At 42.1% G+C, this 24,119-nt stretch overlaps 1 protein-coding gene across 5 annotated transcripts in view; it reads right to left on the bottom strand.

The window, feature by feature from the left end:
* kcnip4a (potassium voltage-gated channel interacting protein 4a) overlaps positions 1-24,119 on the bottom strand; it is a 117,762-nt gene that overhangs the window by 75,051 nt on the left and 18,592 nt on the right. Inside the window, exon 2 of one of the 5 annotated variants that reach the window (XM_035647980.2) lies at positions 2,507-2,641. The exons of 3 other annotated variants lie outside the window; for them this stretch is intronic. In XM_035647980.2, the coding sequence (XP_035503873.1) occupies positions 2,507-2,591 (85 nt within the window). In that variant the 5' untranslated portion in view covers positions 2,592-2,641. Of the gene's footprint in view, positions 1-2,506; positions 3,224-24,119 lie in introns of those variants that run through there. One more of the 5 variants, XM_035647970.2, reaches the window with a different exon arrangement.

Raw genomic sequence — 24,119 nt, 5'->3', positions numbered from 1 at the left:
GTCCATCTATCCATCCGTCCGTCTGTCCCATTATGTGAACGTGATATCTTAGGAATGGCCAGAGGACATTTCTTCAAATTTGGCACAAATGTGCACTTGGATTCAATGATGACTCGACTAGATTTCAGTGGTCAAGGTCACTGTGACCTCATGTGTGTCCCATTCTTGTGAACACAATGTCTCAGGAATGCCAAAGATCAGTGACCTGACCAAAAGGGCTATTGGCCATAACATCATATGCACGGGCGTAAATAATGAAATGAATGATGGCTGATGGTCCAATTAGTTGCTTCAGTTTCAGGGCCCGGGGATTCTGCAAGCTGGCTCACTGTCGCAATGTGATGCCTCACTGGACACTTGAACCGAACAGAGAGAATAAAACATACTGTATGTGCCAAAGATTGGTTTCATGCACAAACATCAAAGGAATATGCTGACATGGTGAATATAGTTTCGATCAACTTAACAATGTAGCAGAGCTTCTTGGAATTGAGGTAACAGTACTGCAGGTTTCAAAATTGGACTCTAAAATTTTACTATATCAAAGTATAAGTTAATGCAAACATTCCACAAATCAAAAAATCCACCAGTCATCACTAACTTTATTTACTGTATATATCCAACATACTGGAAAAGAGACCAGGTTTAGTTCTATATTTCATTACTATGTATTATTATAAGTTTCCAGGTTTTTATCCCGAGGTACAGAAAATAGCACACAATAACAAAGACCACGTTTCTCTAACTCAGCACATGGGCAGTAATTGAGCTGAGTCCAAAGGGGAATATGTCCAGCCTTGTATTTAACATGATGAATAATTAATGAGGACTGACAACGACACTAAAGACCAACATTTTTGCGCAGACAAAAACTGCCGCCTATTAAAGAACATAAAGCGACGTGACATTGAATCGACCATCACTTGGAGAGCAACAAAGGACTGAATTACTCCTGAATACACACTAATCATGTTATCACCATGTGGGATCTGCTATGTGACCCAAATGACCTGCCAGTTGCTATGGAAACAAAGCGTATACTTCTTCGGGCACATACTGTAGATGGATTTCTCCAAGCTTGGTATCTCCCAGGAGCATATATTTGTAAGTATGATTGGAAAGCTGAATCTATGGACCTTTTAAAGGGCAGCGACTTCTATAACTGCCTCCCATCATTCCCGCTTCTTCCCAACATGTCTAAGGTCAAGGAGACGACGGAAAGTAGGCCACGGCTGCGTAGAGACATTCTCGATGTGAAAAGCTCTATTTTGAAATCCATTCCTTTAGCGGATACGTTTTTACAACATATGAAAAGGCTTTGGAAGGAGTGAAAAAATAATGTCTCACATGTTCAGAAGCATGTTGGAATTCATTAGCATCTTCAGGTAGCACCTCTCTGGGGCTTAACACCCTCTCACTCATGCGGCATGATAATCAACAACCTTCTCGAAAGCGACGCTGCAGTTAACGCAAGAGCGAGACAGGAGCCACACAAGGCAGGGGTGTCAATGAATGCTGCTAGTGTAGTTGCATCATCGGTACAGTTGCACCGTTATAAACAAGCCACACAGTGCACTTTAAAAAACCAGGAACAAGCCGTCGCGCCACAGTCTGCATGACTTGTAAATAACACTTATACCTGCAATGTGTGCCAGTGATCAGAGCATCAGCTACTGCTGGTAACCTTTATCCCTTATCAAGCCCTTCATGGAGTAATCTGTCAGTAATCCACTTTAATCCAAGATTAATCTTGTTAAACCCTTTGATTCACTATCTGCCTTATTAGAAAAAAAGCTCTTGTTGTGTTATGCACGGAACAAAAGGGAAACTAAAATCTATTCTCTTTCTGAAGCATGATACAGGTTGTATACAGTGGAAGGGGGGGGGTTTGGGGGGTTTATTTTGTGGGTGGGCGGCAGTTCGGAATATTGCTCCAAGTTATTTTGTACTGTCATGTTTTTGACTTTCTTACACTAAATAAAAACAAGGCTAAGTAAGGAAGAGAATGAATTTAAATGAAAATCTATGTTGAAAGCATAACTGAGTCCAAGACTGAAGTGTCAGAACCAATAAGATATGCATTCTACAGCCAAAGACTTCAGAGGAAGCTTCTTTTTTTTCCCCTCATTTTAATGACTTCAACCTGCTCCCAGTCAAAGTCTGTCCCTGTGTCATTTTATACTAACACATGCACACACACTCGCAAAAAGCACGATGCAGAATTGGTGATAAATTCAAGCCACGCTCGAGACCTTCAGGTCTGCAGGCGTAAATGTATACAAAAACCTCAATACTGCACGGCAGCGACGGTATGCAAAACTTCTTACAGAGCCTCATGAGTCAACCTTAATGATGATGATGAAAAAAAATTGGGAAAAAATTGGACAACTTTGAACTAAACTGCAGGGAGGATGACAAATACAAATTGAACATTTCTGCAGAACTAAGACAATTAACCGCGAATGAAAAGAGGCGGGATCATCTCAAAGTCCACCAGGAGCCTTACCGGTGTTCAGCGTGCCCGTGATGAGTCTGAACAGGTACTGTGCGAACTTGAAGATCTCTCGCTTGCACCTTTTCCTGCAGCTCATCTTGGCTCCTTGAGGAGGGGAGGGCTTGAGAGGTCAGCTCAGAAGTAGGACTTTCAGGGCACAAAAAAAGAAAAAAAATTCCAGTGATGCCTTCTATTTAAAAACGGACCACAAACAGTTCAAGTGTCCTCTTCGTCTCTCCTCCGCTCCTCTGGCTGTGTCAGCGTGGCCCCTTGTGTTTGTGTATGGCGGGAGTGATGACCAGGAGTGAGTGGAAAACGCGCGTGGCTGAGTGTGCATACGTATCCGGGGGCTCCTCTCGCGCGCCGCTCCAGGGTAAGGGTTGTGATCAACACGAGATGTGTGCTTTCCTGTTAGATCATTAATATTTGCTTACCGGCGGTTTACCTCCTGCTCTCTGGGGAAGGTAAGGGGGGCTTCTCTCAGTCCCTTTAACCTTCCTCCAACACTCACTCCTTCTCTCAAGACTTTTCCTGCAACTCCTCTGAGCAAACACTCCTAATTCCTCCTCTGTGTCCCAACAGATTACCCTGCTGGCTTCCCAATACAGTGGTTATCCACTGAGTCTCTTCCCCTCTGTTTCTCTGAGTCACACAAACAAACACACACTACCACACTTGATCTCGTATTGCGCCTGCTGCTCGCTCTACTCAGCACCATCTGTGGATGTTTTACCCTCACTGACGGTTCCCATGGAGGTGTGGCCTGATTGGCCCGAGAGGAGGAGGAGGAGGAGAAGGAGAGAGAGTGATAGAAAGCACACAAGGAGGAGGAGGAGGAGAGAAACAAAGGAGAATTAAGGGGAAAGTGTCCACATCAGTGAATCAGAAATGACAGCACATTATGTCTCTGGCACGTGATGTGTGATTGAATTTTAAAACAATGAGTGACAGTAACAACCTGTGTTAATACTACACTGTGCGCTCACTATTACACAGCTGAGGGACATCATAAATACCCAGTCAAAGTCGCAAAACAGAAGGAGGGCAGTGGGCCCAGGTGGGTGAGGTTTCCTACAACAAAATGTCAAGGTCAGTATTAACGATGACTGACAGGCTGCGCCCAGTATCTGTGATGACATTAGGACGGGCCAAGTGCATCGTCGTCACCACTAATTAGCCCACACTGTACCTCAATTGCACTCATCTATCAATGCCAAGTGCTCCCATCTGAAAAGCCCATCATTAACTCAAACCTCTCAGCGCGTCCATTCGTATCACTGCGGCAAATTTGCGAGGAAAACACAGAAAGGCGTTTTTTTTCTTCTCGCTCTCATCATTACAGATCCATCAGGCTGACAGGTGCGATGGTATGAATTAAGACGGGGCTTAAATTCGCTCTGAAACACCGTTAGAGCTCCGACAGGTCACTTGACAGAGAGGCAGGTCTAATTTGGTGAATCCTGCTCCGTGCAGACTCTGACCTTGGAGTTTTCTTGTCAGTGTGACATGCAAACACACAGACACACACTTGACGGGAAAGAGCAGTGAGGGGATTGTCCAACGGGCGGGAATAAAAAAAAAAGTTGGCTTGAAGGAAAACGAGTAAAGATTTCAAGGACTTGCCGTACAGTGTGCGAAACTTCTTTTCTAGGTCAGGGCAGCACCCAGAACTAGCACAGTGTCTCAATTAGGTGAATAATTTACATGGTACCTGTGGGGCGTAGCAGTGCCTTTGTGGCTTGACTTGCTTTCACAGACATTGGATGGGGACAAGACAGGGACGCACTTAAATGAACGAGCACTTTCAAGAAGTAGGAAGGAAGTGATGCTTTTTAATTCACCATTCCAAAAGCTCCGGTACTTCTCTTCCTGTCTGTTCATCTTCATTTACAGTGCACTTTGTGATGAGAATTACATCATCAATTGATTACATCAATTCCATGCTTTTCATTATAGCTGGCAACTTATCTTTAGCTACACAAGCTGTAAATTATCTTAAATACATACTTGATGGTTACATATATGATATCATGGTTTAGGAGCAAGAGACTAACCCTTCAACAGATAGTATTGCATGCAGAAGATGTGGGAATAAAAGAGCAGCATTGTTTTGTACTGGAGCAGTATTACTCACTGTACTGCCTTATAAAGTAAAATTCAAGATTGAACAGTTAGTTTATTCGGACATTGGCCTGTTTAGCTAATGAAACACTGCTTGGCTTTGCGAAGTTATGCTACGACAGCCGTACTACTAAAAGCTGCAGAGCTTCAATAACATGATGACGTCTTTCTTTTTATGGATATGGCAGCTACACTTGTTGCCACAGCCCAGGATACACATGCAATCCCCTAGTGTGCATTTGTGTCTGCACAAACACACTTGCAGACTTGCATTTAAGTCCATACTTTGCAAGTACCACCCACCCACCCACCCACTCTCTCTCTGCCCCCCCCCCGAGAGCACTTCATTTGAACATCTGTGCAACTCCATCGCCTGTCACCTCGACCCTAGTTTCCATTTCCACTCATGTTTCCGATAAACAAAACGCAACCCTCAAGTCTCTGTGACTTCCATATAGCCGCCTGGGAGCAGCTACGCGCAAATGCAAACTCTCCCCGCCCAAGTGTCCATGACAAGATGAGCCAAATGAGGTTTGTCGCCTCACTATTTCTGAGGTGAACAGATGGCCTGCTGCTCACTTGAGGGAACGGCAAACGCACACTGACCAAAACGGTGTCGCCGGTAAACACTGCACTTGACCTGAAAGTAGTACTTTTTCCCACAAGTAACTCAAGGGGCCTCCCCAACCGCTACCGAGTGCGAAGTGTGACGCGTGGAACAAATCACAACATTCCAAGTCCATATACAGTCAGGAAAAACTCACGACGTGAGCCATGTTTACCTTGATGAGTATGGTCAAGGCAAAAAAGGGGTATGGAGCCCCAGGTCAACACCAGGTTTAAGACGAAAGATGTGCAAGTGAGAACAGACAGGGGTCGTGAAGTGTTTATAATAGGTTGTATGAGGGCTCAGAAGTAGCTCTTTTAAGATTTTACAGGGAGATTTTTTTAAAGGCTTTCAACACGCATTTATTTGACCCTTACTTTCAGAATTATAAAAAAAAAAAAACAGCTAAAAATTGCTTGTGAATTGATCAGAAATCAAAACATCTAATCAACACTTTTACCTTCCAATGAGGGAAAAAAGCATATTACGCTAAAAACTTTTAAGGATCTCAAGTAGCCCAGTCTTAAGTCACAGCCCCTCTTTTGGGTCCCATTCATACACTGTGTTCTTCAAGTGAAAATAAGAATGTTCAGTTCTGCAGCACAGGCAGATTTGGCCACTGAGCGTCAAAGTATTGTCTAAGTACTTGTAGCTTTGACGCAGAAGGATTTGGCCAGACACTCTGTTCTCAAGTACCCTTGAGTTTCCAAAAAGAGTTTACTGGATGACGTGTGAACTGATTTCACCTCGGGTCCTGTCAGGCAGCTGAAATCAAACTTGTGTGAGCCACACCACACGAACATTGTTGACTCTGTCTCACAACCTAGGTGGAGTAGAGGCTTCAGGTGCCTTTTATTTCGACATTTTACAAGCAGAAATAATCGCAAGCAAATTATCTCCCACGTTTTGCTTGAGCACAAATGTTTCAAATCAGAGTCCGAGGTGCAGGTGTATCTCCTCAAAGTTTTACCTTTCGGCACTTCCCCCCGGTCACAGTGTGTTTTCGTTCTTTCCAGACTTTGATGGAACATTGGCTTTGCGTGTTGCACCCCGCAGCAATGAGAGGAGTAACATGAAAAAGCCTCCACCCAGGGAGAGGTTGACAGATATATTGATCCATCCAGAAAAGCACTGACTGCGGGTGGCCCGGGGGGCCGAGAGCCACCATTACCGCCAGGAGCTCCACCCCTGACTGTGTGAAAGCAGCTTGGTCGGCGGGAAAACTGCATCGAGTGGCTTGTCATTGAATGCAAGGGAACACAATTTACAACCACACTCCTCTTGCGAGATCTGTTCATGCCACACAGCCATATAATGTCTGCCAATAAACACACGTGCTGCAAGAAAGAAATCGACAGCTAGATCTACTGTGACCAAAAAAAACACACCTGGGGAGACAAATGGAAAAGCCATCTTAGAAAATCTTTAAAGCAAAAGTGCATGATACATATTCATCGGGGGAAGGTCAGAAAGCGGGAGCTTTTGGGGGAAAAGTGGCCACTGAATTGAACATCAAGAGCTGAGCCACATTCCATAAAGTACCCATCTAAAGTGGAGTGTGCTTCACTGCGCTGGAAAACAACTCAACTTATTCACCCCCGGCTGCTTGACAAAATCCAGTCTTACTCACAAATGTGAGGTTGGTATAATATATAATTTTAACCATGTGGGGATTTCTTATCTGGTGTGTCCCCCCCACAGAGCAAGGCATGCTCATAGCCTGCTGGTATTGAGTGAATGCTAGGCAATAATCTTTTTTATCCGCTCATTAACCCGGCACTACAAATACTTTGTGTAGGCTGTTGGTGACTCATGAATTATTAAGCGTTTTGTGTCAGTGAGACTGATTCTACTTTCTAATTAATATAAATTAGTTCTTGTAAAATAACACTTCTGCTATTTGCATCTTGGGAAAAACACGAGGACATGAGTAATGAAAGGAGATGATTAAACCGTTATTTCCAATGATACGCAAAACAACAAACCTCATTTACTAGCCGAGCTAAAGCGGTCGGCCTCTTCAAACCCTGCAGGTGCAGTGTCTGCCGGCTGTCATTAGACGGGCTGCGAGTGCAACGTCCTCCAGTGCCTGAACGTATCGCTGAACAACAGCATGCACAGAGATTAGCCATATCTGCAGCATTCAGCACCGACAGGCAGCTTAGCAGAGTCTTGGTAAACAAAGCAAACGCCAACATGCCGTCGGCATAGAATGAGAAGCTCTAAGGGAATAGACGTCAAAGTACACCACCAATGTACACCGCAGAATAGATGCCACACACTCCAATACGTTTTTTTTAATCTCTTACAATTTCTTCATTATCTCCACAAGTTGTCTTTAACATCTCTACAAGTTTTTTGAAAAATAACACTAACTTAAGAACTACAAGAAAGCACATAACTTGAGTATGTGACTTTGCAGATAGTATGGACATCTTTTCAATCATTTAAATGTGGTAACATGATGACAAGGACTGTACTGTGGATTCACAGATGGGCTACTCAAAACACTTTATACGGTGCAGACTGCTGCAGCCCTACCTCTATATGCTAATGTTTAATATCTATTGAAAGTGCAGAATATAGTGATTAAAAGTGTTGCAATTTCATATATAGGGTTATTGTACTTTGTATTATTATCTCAACATAAATGATTATATTTCAAATAAGGAAGCAACTTTAAAAAAAGAAGGATTCCTTTCATCAAAGATGAGAGATATCTGTAGATATAATTGGACAATTATATTCCTCTTCTTCAGAACAAAAGCAACACTGCCATGACCACAAAATTAATTAGAAGCATCGGAGTGGAGATGCTTTCCCTGCATGTACGTTGTGAATAGGCTTCTAAATATACACTATATAAACTTTATTTGTCCCACCACACACACACACACACAAAACAATACAATAAAACAATAGCAGGGAGCAAATTGGCTTTGGTCAAACAATGCCCCAAAAAAAGAAAAGAAAGCAAAAGCTCATCAACATGAGTCATCACACTGCATCACTCTGTTGAGTGCGCAGAAAGCTGGGAGTAGACTATAACTGCAGTATCAGTTGTGTTTGCTGGTTAATATAGGAATAAATCCTCATAGACGTCCCGCATTAACATTTCCAACTAACTGGAAGCAGTAGATACACTGTAGATTCAGTGCGATGCATTTCATTTCACCCTGAACAGTTAAGTCTGGGCTCTCTGCCCAGAACTGCTGACTGAATACACAATTGTGCGAGCCTCGCAAAAATACAGTGGTAATATGATAGATCACTGCCAAACATGCACAATGACAGTAAAGCGGGACATTCTCGCAGCTGAGGCAGACAGTCATGGAACAAAATAATACATGAATAACTGAAAATATTGAACACTTTTCAGAATCTGCTTTAGCAGTGATAACAGTAAAAACCTGGATCTGATCATGCGGGGATGGAATTAAACACATTTTTCAGAACTTGACCTTAAATGACTTAATTATAATGACTTTACTCAACAACTCGTTTATGTCTGGCTGATACTTTGTGCCGGCGTGAACCCAGTAGAGTAAAGCAATGGTGCAAGTGCACCTCTCTCTTCTAAACATGGTGCTTATAAAGTAGTCTATAGGACTTATATAAGTCTAAAAACACTTGTTAAACCTCATAAGCTATCCAAAGAATTGTTTGGGCCTCAGACTCCTACGTCTTCCAGACTGATTGGTTTAAACATCGAGTCCGGATTGTGGATACGGCAGAGAACAAAGAGAAGAGCCGTGCCTCGGGAGATGTGGGACACTCTATAGCTATTAACTGCCCAACGGCCGCTGGTGTAACCTTTACGGAGAGAAAAAGTGCACAGATGCTGACATTAGGAAAAAGGTTGGCAGATTTGTTAATTATATTTGTAAGAAGAAAAAAAACAACAACAACAATGTTTGAGGGAGTCTTTAACCCTAGCGATTTTATACAGCCCCATGAAACGCAGGACTGGTGCCGCAGCCCCCTCGGCAGATAAAGTTAACATTCTGGGAGTGAATGCGAGGGCTGAAGTTACATCAAAGTGGGCTCTTATTGGAGCCTGTCCGGGCTTCGCACGATACGAGCACCAACAAATAATCTATGAGTAGTTGAGATAGATAATCATCCCCCCCCCCCCTGCTGACCAAGACTAACCGAGCTGACAACAGCTTTTCTCTGGCAGAAAGGTACTGTACAGTATTAACATGTTCACGTATTATTGATGAATCTGCATTCAGCGCTTTGGGTACATGAAAAGCGCTTTATTAATCAAATATGTTATTATTATTATTATTATTTTCCAAGCTTCTTTGGAGACAAAAATAAATAAATAAATTACAGCTGCGCCTTTTTTCTATCTGTAAAATGTCTGGCAATGAAAATAAAAGCCCATTATGATTCCCAAGGTGAATTTTTCAAATAGCTTGTTAAGCCCAGCCTAAAGTCTAAAACTGAAAAAATATATTTAGATAAGTATAAAGGCTCAAATGTAAATCCGCAAATTTGAGAATTTGGAACCAGCAAACCCCTTTGGGCTGAAAATCTAAATGGTTTACAGCAGCACTGTAAATGTTCTTTCTTTTCCAATTAGTCACTTCAGTTTTTTTATATAAATACATTATACATAATACAGTAATAAAAATTTTACATTACATGGTAGTGGCTCCGAAGAACAGGTGGTCAGCAGTGTAGAGAAAAGATGGAAATAGACTAAGCGCTGCTCTTAAGTGCATGATTGTTAAGGGAGAAGTTTCACCAATAAATGTTGATACTTCATTCAAAATTATGAGGAGAGCAATAAACTTTAATCTTTAAATGTGGGCTCATCTTAATCGCTGAAGCCGTTCCATTAATTTGCTAACAAATACAGGAAAACTAATACTAAACTAGTTTAGTGATGATACCATTCAGTGGAAATCTGATCAGGCTTTGTAAATTTAAATCGACCATTTATGAAGCACATGAAAGTTTGCTTCAACACGTCCGAGTTCCTTCAAACACTGCTAACACAATCGGTTTTCTGAACAAGGTGATCTAGCGGGCCGTCTGCCTCTTTGGATGTTGACAGTTTTGAGCAGAGTAGGGGCCAGTCGGTGCATTTCTGCAACATGAGGTTAACAGGTAGCTGTGACCATGCAGGGTGTCGCTGCAGATAAGAGCCCAGTCGATATCTGAAGACGGCGATGAATTGCTCATGACATCAGTGTACTAACATTAGTGCAACTGCTCCCTTGGGAGGAGCAGTGCAGTGCGAAACACATGCAGGAAAAACACATGGGACGCCTCCTCACATTGAAATCCATTTCCCTGCTTTGCGTGCACTTTACAGACCACCCCAATGCAGTGTGTGTATATAACACTCTGCGTTACAGCAGCATAATGGATCGTCAAACGGAACATATGGCAGGAACAGAAATGCTCATCGAGATGCCCACTGCATTCAGTCTTCACTGATGTTCATTACCATTCTTTAGTGTGAGGCAGAGCTTGTATTGAACGGGTCGTTACAGAAAAATGATTTAATCCCCTTCCTTATAAATCTGCTGATGGGATGTAACAGCACAATTAGACTTACAATGCTGTCTTCCTCCGTTCCTGGTGAGGACAACACGGTGCTGTATTTCTCCATCATTACTCCTCCTCCACGGGGGGAAGAGGATGTTTTATCTGCACTCGGGTATCTGAACCGAGGCGACTTGGGGTCGATGAAGGCTCTCGAACGAGACACTGATAACGGCGACTCGCTTTGTACGTGCATTCACATACACACAGCTGAAAAGGGGCCTGAAATGGAAAAAGTGGCTCTTTTTTTCAGAGAAACATTAGCCCCAAAGCAAGATGAGCCACCGCTTCAGAGATGAACGCTTTATTTCTCCCAGATTGCATTTTTAATTGCAGGCTCTGGAAGGGTAAAACTGACTTATTGCTCTTTTTCAGGGGGCACTGGGTCTGTTAATAATCTGCTGACAAAAGCTGGTCTCACACTGCGAGCCTTAGTGCTCAATTCTGATATATTACCGAGATGGATTTTTTTCTGTTTACACACATTATGATTTCAGTGTGGCCTGAGAAGGCTACAACCACACAATCAAATCAAAATGCTGCTTTTGTTGAATTCTTCAGAGCCAACGCCAAAAGTTCTGAAGGCTGCAGTGGCATTGCAGCCACATGCACCTGTAATTCTGTTCAGCCATTTCTTTATGTTGTGGTTATTTGTAAAACTCAAAATCAAACAGTCGCTGAGGTATCCAGGAAAAGACTCCAAGGAACAGTTTTGCATTTTGGTGAGATTTTTGCAAGCAAACAAAAACCAATGCTGTCTCTCTTGCCATGGTAAAAAAATAAAAAGGTAGCCCTTCCCAATGCCTGTCAGTCCCATCCCTGTCCACCAGTATATACAGTACAAACAACAACTACAACAACAATCATCATCATCATCATCATCATCATCAACGGAAATAGCCACCCAAATAACCAAAAATAAATATTTATTCAATATTGCAAAACAAAGCAGTCACTCCAACCCTTTAGTTTTGCTGCCAAAACCAGTTATGATAGCAACTATTAAATTTAGCTCGAAGCATTTCTCAAAATCCTTATGAGGTCGGACAGGTCATTACGCATCCGCTGAATACTGTCCTTCATGCTTACTCGCCAGCACTGCCAAGAGAATGTATATTAAACTGCCACTATGGGATCATGACAAATAGGACAGATTGCCAGCGGATCAGATTTGGAGTTGAAACGGTGAGGCTCATTGAGATGTTGGTCACACTATCATTAAAGATACAGTCCAATTCAACCTTTGAGCACTGATGTAAAGGCACATCTCAACCCCCCCCCCCCCCCCCCCCCCCTTTGCTCTGAACCAAGCGTGCTTCTTTTTCTTTTTTTTTTTACCTACAACTGTTGGCAGAACAGGTGACCTACGGAGTAATTTGTGGGCTTACCAAACAGCAAAGGATGCTGTATATCTTCTGTGAGGGAAAAGGAATTAAACGTGCGGCGCCCCTGAAGCTAATGCATGCAAGTGACCTGGTGGTGAACATCTCTGAATGATGGTGTTGTTGCCCGTCACCCAGTGGGCAGCAATGTTCAGCATAAATCAGCGCAGTTTAACAGATGAGGTGTCTCGATAGCACACATGATAAAGCACGACGTAGATCTACGGAACAATGAATACAAATTTATTCTTGAAGGAACCAAGTGCTTGTGCAAACCGTCCTCCACATATAACGGTGTAGCCGGAGCCAATTTCAGCCACAACTAGTTGGCGAAAATGGATTGAGAAGCCTAAGATTGTTTATGTAATGCAAATACGATAACATAGAATAATATGTTATTTTTCTCAATATAATGGTAAAATTAAGATTTTTTTTTCTTTGTCATATTATGCAAGTTGACTTTTGTCCAGATAACAATTGGAAATCAATTTGAATAGGTTACTATTGATTCTGGTTATAAAGTAGACATTTTCAGTACTTCTGACATATTCTATTCTCAACCGGTTCTTTTATCGGTTTCCCGGCACAGAAACTGAAGAGAATAAGACTTCCCACAAAGACATGGAGAAGTTAGCCAGCAGAGGAGTAGCCAGCCAGGAGCCCCCCCGTCTGTGCAATCAATGCAATCCTTAATGTGATTTGTCATCCATTACTTTGCCAATACTGTGTCACTACACTAGAGACAACTTCTCTGATCTGTTCTGGGCAGAACACAACCTCTCAGCTGTGCGCACATTTCTCTTCCATCACGCTCGCAGGGTAGTCATTGCACATTGTAGACACATAGCATATTGCAACTTCAGAGGTCAGACTTTGTTTGTTGTGTGGAGCCCGGTGAAATTGACTATGAGATTCATTTCTTGTTCTGGTGCGCCGTCTATGAGGACATAAGTGATGTATACTTTTTAGTCAAATGTCCTTTGGCTTGATGACAATGAAAAAGTCGAATGGTTCTTCAGGAGGGGATCCTTTTTTTCTTTTCTTTTTGTAGCTGATTGTATTTGCCAAGCCTGGGGGGAAACGGTAGAACCTTTAGTTTAAGACAGAGTTGTAAAACAACACTTTATTCTTGTAATGGAACACTGCAACTTCTGGTGTCTTGTAAACCAGTGTGTGTTGGTCACTCTGTGTGTATGGCACGGAAATAAAAATATATGAACTTAAATGAAATGGCATTAAAAAACGATTTTAATTAGAATCCAAAAAGGCTACTCTATTATATCAATATTATAACATAATAGAGTTAAATGAATCGCAGCCCACTTGGCCGGCAGCCAACGCTTCTGGAGAGCCCTGCAAATTTGTAATAGTTAGACGGCCGATTCCACGGTCCGCATTCATCAATGTCAAATCACACTTACATTTGCATATGCATTTGTGTAAAATATTTCAACAATTTACTATTGTATACTGGCATAATTTCAACCACAGTAGTCTAATTAAAACAAGCCACTTCCTCTTAGTTTATGCAAGTATATTGTGTTTTCATTCTTCCCATTGTCTTGTCTTGTTTAACCAATGTATTTATTGTGTGTAACGAAGGTTCACTTTGCTTTCCGTTCTACGTGGCAGCAACTCATGAAAGACGTGCAGTACAGCACCAGGTTTTACAGTGAGGCAGCTGGGATAGTGTTTCAATAAAACTTGTATAGATTAACTATACATTACAGTGCAAGCAAAAGGGACTTTGTAGCAGCTGCACGGAGAAATGAGACCAGATCTGAAAACCATCTGTTGGATGAACCGTAAGGACAAAATAAGAATGTAAGAAAATCTGAGATGGCTACCACTTCTACGTTGCAGATTCTGCCCCTTTCCCCTCAGATTTAAGGGGCCATTGTCGACTTCCTTGTGGCATTGAACCTGCACATATATGTGACACTGAAGGCTGGTGAGAGCAGGAGGGAATGAAAACTGAGCAAAGAAGACTGAAATCACAATGTACCCATCAGGCCCAGGGACAGTAATGAACTTCTTCCGCTCTACCTCAGACTCATCACTCAGTTTGATTGAGTGAGCGGGTCAGCATTCGTTTTCTTAGAGAGCAAAAAACAACGAGGATCTGGAACGTGTCAGTCCCGCATATTTACCGTTCCCCGGGCCGGACGGGTCTTTAAATATGGTGTCACACTGGAGACACACACACATCGTGAATCCCAAACTATTTTCTGCAGGTGACTGAATGGAGGGGAAAAGGGGACATAGTGTGTCACCAGAGAAATGTAGATGCTGTTTTAAATTATGGTTTATAATATACAGTGCTGCTCCTGTTTGAAATTGAGTTGGAGCAGTATTGAATGTAAAGGTAATATCTCGGAGCATCATTTTTTATTATTATTATTAACTCGCTCCTTTGAGCAAGACCATTCCAGTTTCAGACATCAATTTCAGGAGCACAAGGCCTCGGTTAAGGTCAAATGCCAGATCATTTTGTAGCTTCAAAATGTGCCCTGACATTGAAAAATCTACTATTTTATTTACATATAACACAAGAATGAATACGTCAAGAATGAATATAAAGCAAGTAGAAATTATGGTCGGCTCTCACACACACACACACACACACACACACACACACACACACACACACACACACACACACACACACACACACACACACACACACACACACACACACACACACACACACACACACACACACACACACACACACACACACACACACACACACACCTCTCGTTGTATACTGTAATCATATGGGAGTTGGGTTATGTAGATCTCTCCAAACCGCCTTGTTTCGATCTCTCAGGAGCAGCGAACGTGAGCCTAAGCAGAGCCAATGAGTGGGTAGAGATCTTTGTTAACAAGATGATGAAACCCAGGAGAGACCACTGTACAGGATAAATATCATCTCGAGCACAGCCAGGAAAATGTTGTCCCCGTTTTATTTGACTGCTTTCCCCTTGTAAAGTCCTTGAAAACTGTTTTTTTTATTTTTTTCCTCTTCCACAAAACCTGAAACTACTGAACCCAAGGATAGACCAAGCATCTTGAAGGAGTGTGAACATTAACACTGACGCACTTAATCATTGATAAGGGCTATAGTGTGCTGGAGCAAATTCACCAAGGCCCCACTAATAAGCTGGCAGAAGTAGCCCTGAGCTTTGATGGAAGGGGAGAAAGAAAATACGAGACAGGAGACCGGGTTTACAGCTGTGTGGCTGCTTCTTATTTTACTGATTCAGGGCTAAACCTCAAAGGTGCACTATAACTGCCATTGTTATGGACAATGCAGAGACTGTCGCAAGTGACAAAAGCACTTACAAAAGGAGTGAAGGCAGAAATACACTGAAAAACATGGATCCAAAACTCCAGCCAGACTGATGAACGGACAAGTTGGGGTCAACAACAGCGACGTCATCTCAATTCTTCATTTTGACGAGACCAACAATCTAAATCAATGCAAGTGGTTCTGTGATGTTGTAGGCACAGCGGTAACTTTGAGCATCAACAGAGCTAACATGCTCGCACTGACCATGCTTACATGCTGGGTTTTTAAGCAGGTTTATCGTTACCACAGTCACCTAGGCCCGTCACTATAATTACATTATCGACTTAACGTAAGATACATGAATATGAACCCAATAGTTTTTATTGACCTCAATGACAGCCATTGTGTCGCCATGCATGTTTGTTGACATAAGAATGAATGTCACCAACAGTCCAGCAAAGTCTCGCTGCTTCAATCTTCTCATCTCATGATTAATCAATGACTGGTTTGGGCTATAAAATGTCAGAAATATATGGATTTCTTAGTATTTTTCTAAAGGAACCATATCTTCAAATTGCTTCTTTTGTCTGAGGCCTAAACGCAGAGTATAAAACTTTGGATAAAATTTCTCTCAGTAGCATACACAAAATTACGATAATATTATTTATCGCAATAATTTCTTGGACAATATATCGTGCAACAAAAAGTAGTAAGCGTGACATGCCTCCAGTCACCATTTTACACACGAAAAAAATTATGTTATCCAATAATATCAAATAGTTTTTAAAAAATTATATAACAATGTAATATTCATGCTTGGGAATGATGGGAAATTAGGCAAGAGTTGGTTACCTGGGAGCCCGATTAACATGCTAACATGAGCTAAAACTAACAATGGAATGTGAGTTGTTTTTAATTGTGGTCTTTTATTGGAGAAATTAAAATCTTGATAACGGGGCGAGATGAAAAATTAAGGGGAACACCTAAGAGCTGGCCGTTTATTGGGCCCCGTTGGACCAGGTATTAAAATCCGTCTCTGGTGAACAAGTCACAAGCAGACCGCTCCACGAGTAGAGGTGTGAAAGAAACCAAGATGCACTGAGGGCACATTTTAAGACCTGATCGCTCGGACCACATTTGAAGGTGGTCTGGGACACCCGTGGCCACATTCTTTTAGAATTGAAGGACAGTTTGCTTATTATCAGTATTTTTCTTTTTACACTTTACAATCACCGTTTCCCATACATTGATTTATTTGTGGCCACCACAATATAAACACTGAGCACCACATATTGATTTTCTTTTTTCTTTTTTTCAAATGAGTAAAATCTTTCATAGTAGAGCACCACACAGCACATTGATTTGCTGAAACCCTGCCTGACTCTGGCTCTCTATCTCTTTCTCACACAACAAACACATTGACAACGGGCCCTCCTCTATAGTCAGACTGGCAAAAACAACATCATTTCCTCTACTGATACACTTATTCATTCGCTAATAGAGTGGGGACGTGAGATCTGATCACAAGTGCTCACCAGAGACACGAGTGCAGACTCACACTCTAATCCCACGTGGGCACTGACGAACGTGGAGCTGCCCACTCTGTGATCACATCACTCAAGACGGATGTTCATTCGTACCAGGTATGAACAGTGTGTTGGAGAAGTTTCTCTTACCACCACAAACGTCAACCCTAAGGTGAGGTCAGGGGATCAGCAAAGTTTTAAGACAAATCATTCAGCAACCATGAATGTTTAAATACACGACTATATACCACAGGAAATGATTAGAAACCCACCAAGGTTGATTAGGATTCATCTGCTGGGCACCTTGGATATAAATAAGTAATTTCATCAAAACAGGTACAATGTTAACCTCCTGGTGGTGGAATGGAAGACTTGCACTATGGCAGGAAAGAAGAAAAAAATATTTAAAAAATTATATTTTGTCACTTAATTTTCCAACTCAGCGCCTACACATGCAGGCTTCCTTTGAATCTTTTAACACCGCTGGCACAATTTCTATTGTCTTTCGCAAAAAGCTATTTTACTGAAAATGAGACAGAATAAAACAACTTCATCGCCTCCATGGGAATGGGCGAATTACACCCACCACCATGCAGTACAAATGATCATTAGTACTGTAATTACTGGGAGGCCATCAAGTTTGAAATTCATCAGTAGAAGTGGATTGCCAGTAAGCACTCCAAGAAGTATCGGGAAATGCATCGAATGGGGATTATGTGGCGGGCTAATGTCATCTGTTTTACAAAATTCCTTCAACAAGCTGTAAGAGTTTGAGAGTCCACGTCTAATGGAAACAGCTGAAGATCACTCAGCACTGTTTGCATGAGTTTGGATATATAGATGATGTACTGAATGTCCTTACAAAATAAACTACTTGATGATCCAACATGCTCTTTTAATATAACGATGCTGTAACACTTTGCAACAATCCAGCCGTGTGCATACGACAGTGCGACGGTGCAACGAACAAGACAGTGAGACTGTGCAACGAACAAGCACCGTTACTCCAAAATAGGAGTTACTTAAGCAGGTTCCATAATGTCAAACATACGCACAGCAAGAACCTGTGCCGACGATTTATCCCGGTGAGTGACTCTGTTAGTGTTAAGAGGGAGTTAACTGTCAAAACAAAGCATATATTGTGCCATGCTAAAAAGCTCCGCAGGCCAGCCGAGATCCTTCCCTTTTCCATGACCTCATTTGATTTGGTCTCTTGCAGGAGGCCTGGTGTGGTTTTTGTTGACCTAATTCCTGCCGGTGTGCGCTGCCTGCCGATGGACCGACATCCACAAACTACAGCGGTCACTTAAGAAGGATAGGCCTCGTCCACTGGGAGCACTGACACTCCTGGTACGCCCCCAAAGTGAGAAACAAATGGGAACGGTGCCATTAGCAGAGCAGCAAATATAGAGGTTGCCCTTAATTTGTTTCTGCTCGGGTGAGACATTCCCAGCCTTGATCCCAGTGAAAGTGAGAAAAACCTAGAACTGCCATTTAAAAAGAATGCTGTGGAACGGATCGGGTGCTGCCAAGGGACTAATAAGACACCGATTTCCTGCTGTACAGCGAGTAAGGTGCCGTCGCTGTGACACAAAGATAACAAAGTGAGCTTTCTCTCACAACAAGTTCCACGACAGCCTTGAAAAATAGAATTCTCCAAGGTCAAAACGAACGGGTGAATTGTGTTTCAGTCCGACTATTGGTTATACAGAATACAGAATAGTTTGGATTATGTTGTATGTCCAATAAAGGGCTCGGTGTTGTTGAATTTTCTGCTGAATACCGTTCCCCTCGCGATGAACTTATATATTTGGGGAACTCTTAACTTTTAAACGAGTGCCACCATCAGGTCAAAATTTTCATTTTTACAACAATTTATGACCAAACAACTGCAAAATGAATTACATTCACATCGGCCTCGTCTGTACTTTGTGTTTAGTCAACAATGTTGGCACAAACAACAATGCTTTTATCTGGGGAATTGGTGTACTATATTACAGTAGTAAAACTGAGACATGGGCCTTGTTTTACGAAAAGCATGATCGTCATAGCTTGAGGAACCTTTGAATCAGAACAGATGTGGCAGGTTCTTCGAAGAGATTTCTGTTTTTGTACCAGAGGAGCATTCGGTTTCTAACCTGCCAGATACAAGCTGTAAAGTGTACGTTCCTCTGCCATGTTGGACAGAGCTTCCACCTTCAGCCACCTGTCCTCATCTGTTCCGTCCGACGTTTCTCCAGCTGATCACTATACCCCGTTCTCCACTGTCCCAAATGTCTCTCTCACAGTGTTCTCTTCTTCCCCGTCCACCGTGTATCTGCTCACACATATCCCTCTTGCATTTGGTCTGCACAGCGGGACTTTGAACGTGGTTTCCACTTCCGCAGTGGAAGTCGAAGCTCGCTCACAAGTCTTGTGCTCAACTGCAGGATATTGGCATCACCCGCACATAAACAGACAAAACTTGGCAGTGTGTTCAAATGCAGCAGCATTAAAATTCCCCCAGAAGGTAAGAATTGCCCCCTCAAAGACTCCAGGAGTGAGATTCTTAATTTAATGGCAATTTCTGACATTAAAAAGTCGGCTGCTTCACATTAAAACAACTCATCCTTCAGTTTCTCCTGCTTAGTTTGTGAGTCTTGCTAAAAATCAGTTTTAAGTCCAGCAACATGATCGAGCTGAAGTGAATGAGTGTGTACTGTGAGATATAGCGTCACAAATTTACCATCATTTAATTATTCATTTTGATCTCTGCATGTATTCAAAAAAAAAAGGAAGAGTTACGATAAAAGCTTGAGCAAAGTTTTAAAGAATACACAATCTATCAATCTAGTTGAAAGACAAACAAGCCGATACTGTATTTACCACTCCACGCCCTGCTCTTGTGTAATGACCATATCCTGTTTTGAATTCACTCCATCTTACAGCAACCATCATTTTTACTTGCTAATGGATTGTTTGTAGTAGAGAACGATTGCTGCTCATTTATCATCAACATCCAGTTGAGCAAAGCTGTAAATGTCAAACCCAGTCTTACTTCAGCTTCAGGCTGCCATCTTAACACAGACAGATACGAACAAAATAAAACATCTAACCGCCAAAAAGTTAATTCTATACTTTTGTTTTAGTCTTTGCGAGTGCATCTTCAAATTTGACAAATTAGTTAATTAAATCGAGAACAAATTTTGAACTAACTAAACCAATGAATAGAATCTGCTTACAAAATGTTGTCTATCGTCTAAACCAATAACAGGCAGTTAAGTGAGAAAAATTACAGTTTCTGTCATTTGGGACCAATCTGCCGACAGGTGCACTGTTGGACGGCAGCTTCGCCTAGATGCTCCCATTAGGACTTCTCAAAGTGACAGGTTGTTTCAGCCATCTGGGACTGTGCCGACACTGTACACTTGTCACTAACATGACAGCTGACACGTCTGTCATGGCAAAATGACGCATTAGAGTCACGGTAAAGTTTTAGAATACATTGTGTTTCGGGATTTGTCTTGAGTTGATCTTTAGAAATGCCTGTCAAAGCAGATTTTTAATGATCAAATCAAGCAATATAAAAAAGTTTGGACATTTTGCTGTCAAAAATACCACATTGCTTTCCTCAGATTTCCCGGCGATACGAGTTTGGACTTCTCTCGCTTGCTCCTGCCGTTTATGGTAACTACTGTTCTTCGATTCACTCCAAACAGCTGTGACTGCTGCAGTAAACATAAAAACGTAATTTCTCATGTGATAGATGTTCCAGTAAAGACACACACGCACACACGGCCAAGTGATGAAAAAAAATTCATGGACAGAGGGGATTGTAAAAAACTGAATAAAGCCGTTTCAGGTAAAAATAAAATCTGTGTTTCTCTGGGACGCTTGGGCAGATGCGGGACGGGAGGAGGGGCTGCAAGAAGTGCTATTTGCTCATTATAATGCCAATTATAATGTTATGTAAATAGGCCTGTCACGATAACTCATGTGAGCTTGTGGTACAGGCCTGTTGGTCGTTGCGCGTGCAAGTCCTACACGATTTGTGTTGCTGCTGAGAAAAGTGTTTTTTGAAGTTATACTTGTATTTACGCCTCAGACAAAACAAGCAATGTGATGGCATATTGCCTTCAGAAAAATACGAAGAAATCCATATTTTCTGACATTTTATAGACCAAACCAGTGATTAATTAATCATACGACGAGAACAGATGAGAGGACAGAAGCAGCGAGACTTTGCTGAACTGCTGTTGACATTCATTCTCATGTCAGCAAACACGCATGTAGACACAATGGCTGTCATTGAGGTCAATAAAAAATATGTATTATTATTATTATTCATGTATCTTACGATATGTCAATAATGTAGTTATCGTGACAGGCCTATATGTAACGTCATTTTTGAAAAAAAAGGTGATGCGACTTAAAACACTAAGAAAGTAGTCAGCTGGATATGTTTTAATGTCCAGCTGACTCTGTCTCTGAACTCTGTTCACCAATAAATATCCAGAAATCCCTCATTAAGGGAGGCCTGACATGCTTCAATGTTAAACATTGAATACATCACATCCTTATTAGGTGACATCTCAGGGGGGATATGTGGAATAATTTACATGGTCTTTTAGGCCTGGCGAAGAAAAACTCTGGCCGCTGCGAAGATGCCGCCTGACGAACGGGCACGGGAGATAAATTAGACCGCGACAGGGACAGGCGAGTTGAAGCCGACTGACACAGACCCAGGAAAGTCATCTCTGCCCTGCAGCAGCCACAGGCGGACAAGGTTTCACTGTACCGGGCATCAAACAGGGGGGCCTATTTATAGTGGGCCCAGGCCGCTGCTGCTCGAATACAAACACTTGACTGAAGTAGGTTACAGCAGACAACGGTGTCGCCAGCAGACAAGAAGAGAAAGGAGGACGTGAAGAAAAGGAGGTAGGCAGGTTAAGGGTAGGCAGATCAGAAGTTTTGCAAAAGTAATCCTGCCGTCTGTAACTTTGCTCTGGATCATCAGACTTCCTTGCTTAGTTTATCGAAACAAGCTTAGTGTGTGGGTTTTAGTGGCATCTAGTGATGACGTTGAAGATTGCAACCAACCGAATACCACACCCCTCTCTTTCCAAGCATTTGGGATAATCTATTTAGGCCTTCAAAATTTGATTCACTAAAGAAACACATTAATTATGTCACGAATATTACTATTTCTATTTTTTTTCCCCATTAGATCCCTCTAAATCCTATATACTGGTCCTTTAATTATGTTAACCTGCGCCTTCACATTTTACAGACCAAACTATCAATTTATTTTCCTAAATAAATAAATAAACAAAAATTTGATTTTACATGACATCAGTTGATGCAAATGACTAGAATTCATTATTGGCTGGTGCCCCATTTGCCAATTTGCATTTGATAAATGACTTAAACGATCAAGTGACAATTTAAATTGTAAACTGATTTTCTCCTGATTGACTAATCGGTTTGTCAGCTCATCGTCTCTGGACTAAAGCAGGTCACAGACTCAGAAATGGTTCCCACATCTGTGGAAAAAAACACCTGCATGTGGCAGCGATGTATCTTTAATGATGTGTAGAATGGGCTCCTGCTATAGCTTTGACAAACGGACCCGGCTTGGTTACAGCAGCGACCGGTGCACACGGTCACGTGTTGCACCGGCCACCATCTCGGCTCACTGTATCCAATTAACAGGATGGAGTGCGAGTGTTATTGACTGTCAACAGGCTACTTTAAAGGTTGTTGGACAAACAACACGGTTCGCTGGGGGGGGGGGGTTGCCTATTCTCCGACTAATCCCTACCTGTAAGCCGCTAATCCCTGTTTATCAACAGAAGGGTGTGGGTCTTGGCCAAGTCTGAGAAAGAGAACACCAGGCTCACTGGTGTGTGACATAATGGAAAGTGCTCCTTCCAATCATGTGTGCTTTGGCCGGGCGATATTTGAGCCATTTATAGTATTGTTATGGAGAGTATTAAATGCATTGCACAAGGAGGAGTGGAAACCTTTTGTGCCAAGATCAACAACGCAATGACGACTACAAACGTGTTCTCTGCAATGACAAACATTAATTGTACAACTGATTAAAAAAATACACGACATTCAATTAAAAATACTAGTTAAAATACATTAGAAGTTCTAACAGAACACAACTAACCTATCACAGCTGAGACTCTCTACAAGAAATGCAGAGGGGAAATGTCTGAAACACGCTGGCCACAGCATTTCTACAAATTCGCTGTCATCATCTCTGAGGCCATTAGTTGTAAACAGTGTGTAGTATTCTCTCTCTCTCTCTCTCTCTCTCTCTCTCTCTCTCTCTCTCTCTCTCTCTCTCTCTCTCTCTCTCTCTCTCTCTCTCTCTCTCTCTCTCTCTCTCTCTCTCTCTCTCTCTCTCTCTCTCTCTCTCTCTCTCTCTCTCTCTCTCTCTGTGTCACCAGTAGTAGGAAGTGCAATGAATAAGATGAATGTCAGGGAGAAGCATCTCTGTTGGATCCTATCCTTGTCATTCCCCAGCAGCCATTGTATCAACGTATGAATTTAATGAATGACAACAGAAGGACATGTCTGAGTCGTAGCCAGACGACAGTCCGTGGGCAAACGCTCTCCTTACCCTCACCGACAAACTGAGAGGCTGCATGCTGCCTCGACTTCCCCCTGCAATCCATCATTGCCTTTTCCCATTTCCACCTTGGATCTACAGAGGACTGCACTCTTGACCAAGTGGGAAAATAGTTCAAAATAGAAATCTATTTGGTTTCCTGAAGACACACGTTTGGCCTCAAGATACATGCCAATTACATGCCAACATGGGTTTTATATCTCTAACCAATGTGTGCTTGAATAATGTGTAACATCCGTAACACCTACTACCGCAGCACCCCTAGTAAGGAAAGGCGTTGAGATGAAGGCATGAACATTTCGTCGCATTGCGCAAACATTTTTGCAGACTATTCTAATTTTTCCTCAACTTGACGCACCAGTGCAAATAATATGTCATGTTAAACACCAGGAGGGAGCAGAAATTGCGGTGTGTGTGTCTTTCTATGGTCGTGCGGACAAGTTTAGGTTTGAAAACCATTGTTGTGAGGACATTTTGGCTGGTCCTCACATTCCAAAGTGGTTTTTAAAGTTCAAGATT

The sequence above is a fragment of the Scophthalmus maximus genome, chromosome 12 (genome assembly GCF_022379125.1).
Source record: "Scophthalmus maximus strain ysfricsl-2021 chromosome 12, ASM2237912v1, whole genome shotgun sequence".
In the NCBI taxonomy this organism is placed as follows: domain Eukaryota; kingdom Metazoa; phylum Chordata; class Actinopteri; order Pleuronectiformes; family Scophthalmidae; genus Scophthalmus; species Scophthalmus maximus.
The sequence above is the reverse complement of the archived record's forward strand: the minus strand, read 5'-3'. Positions and strand labels throughout refer to the sequence as shown.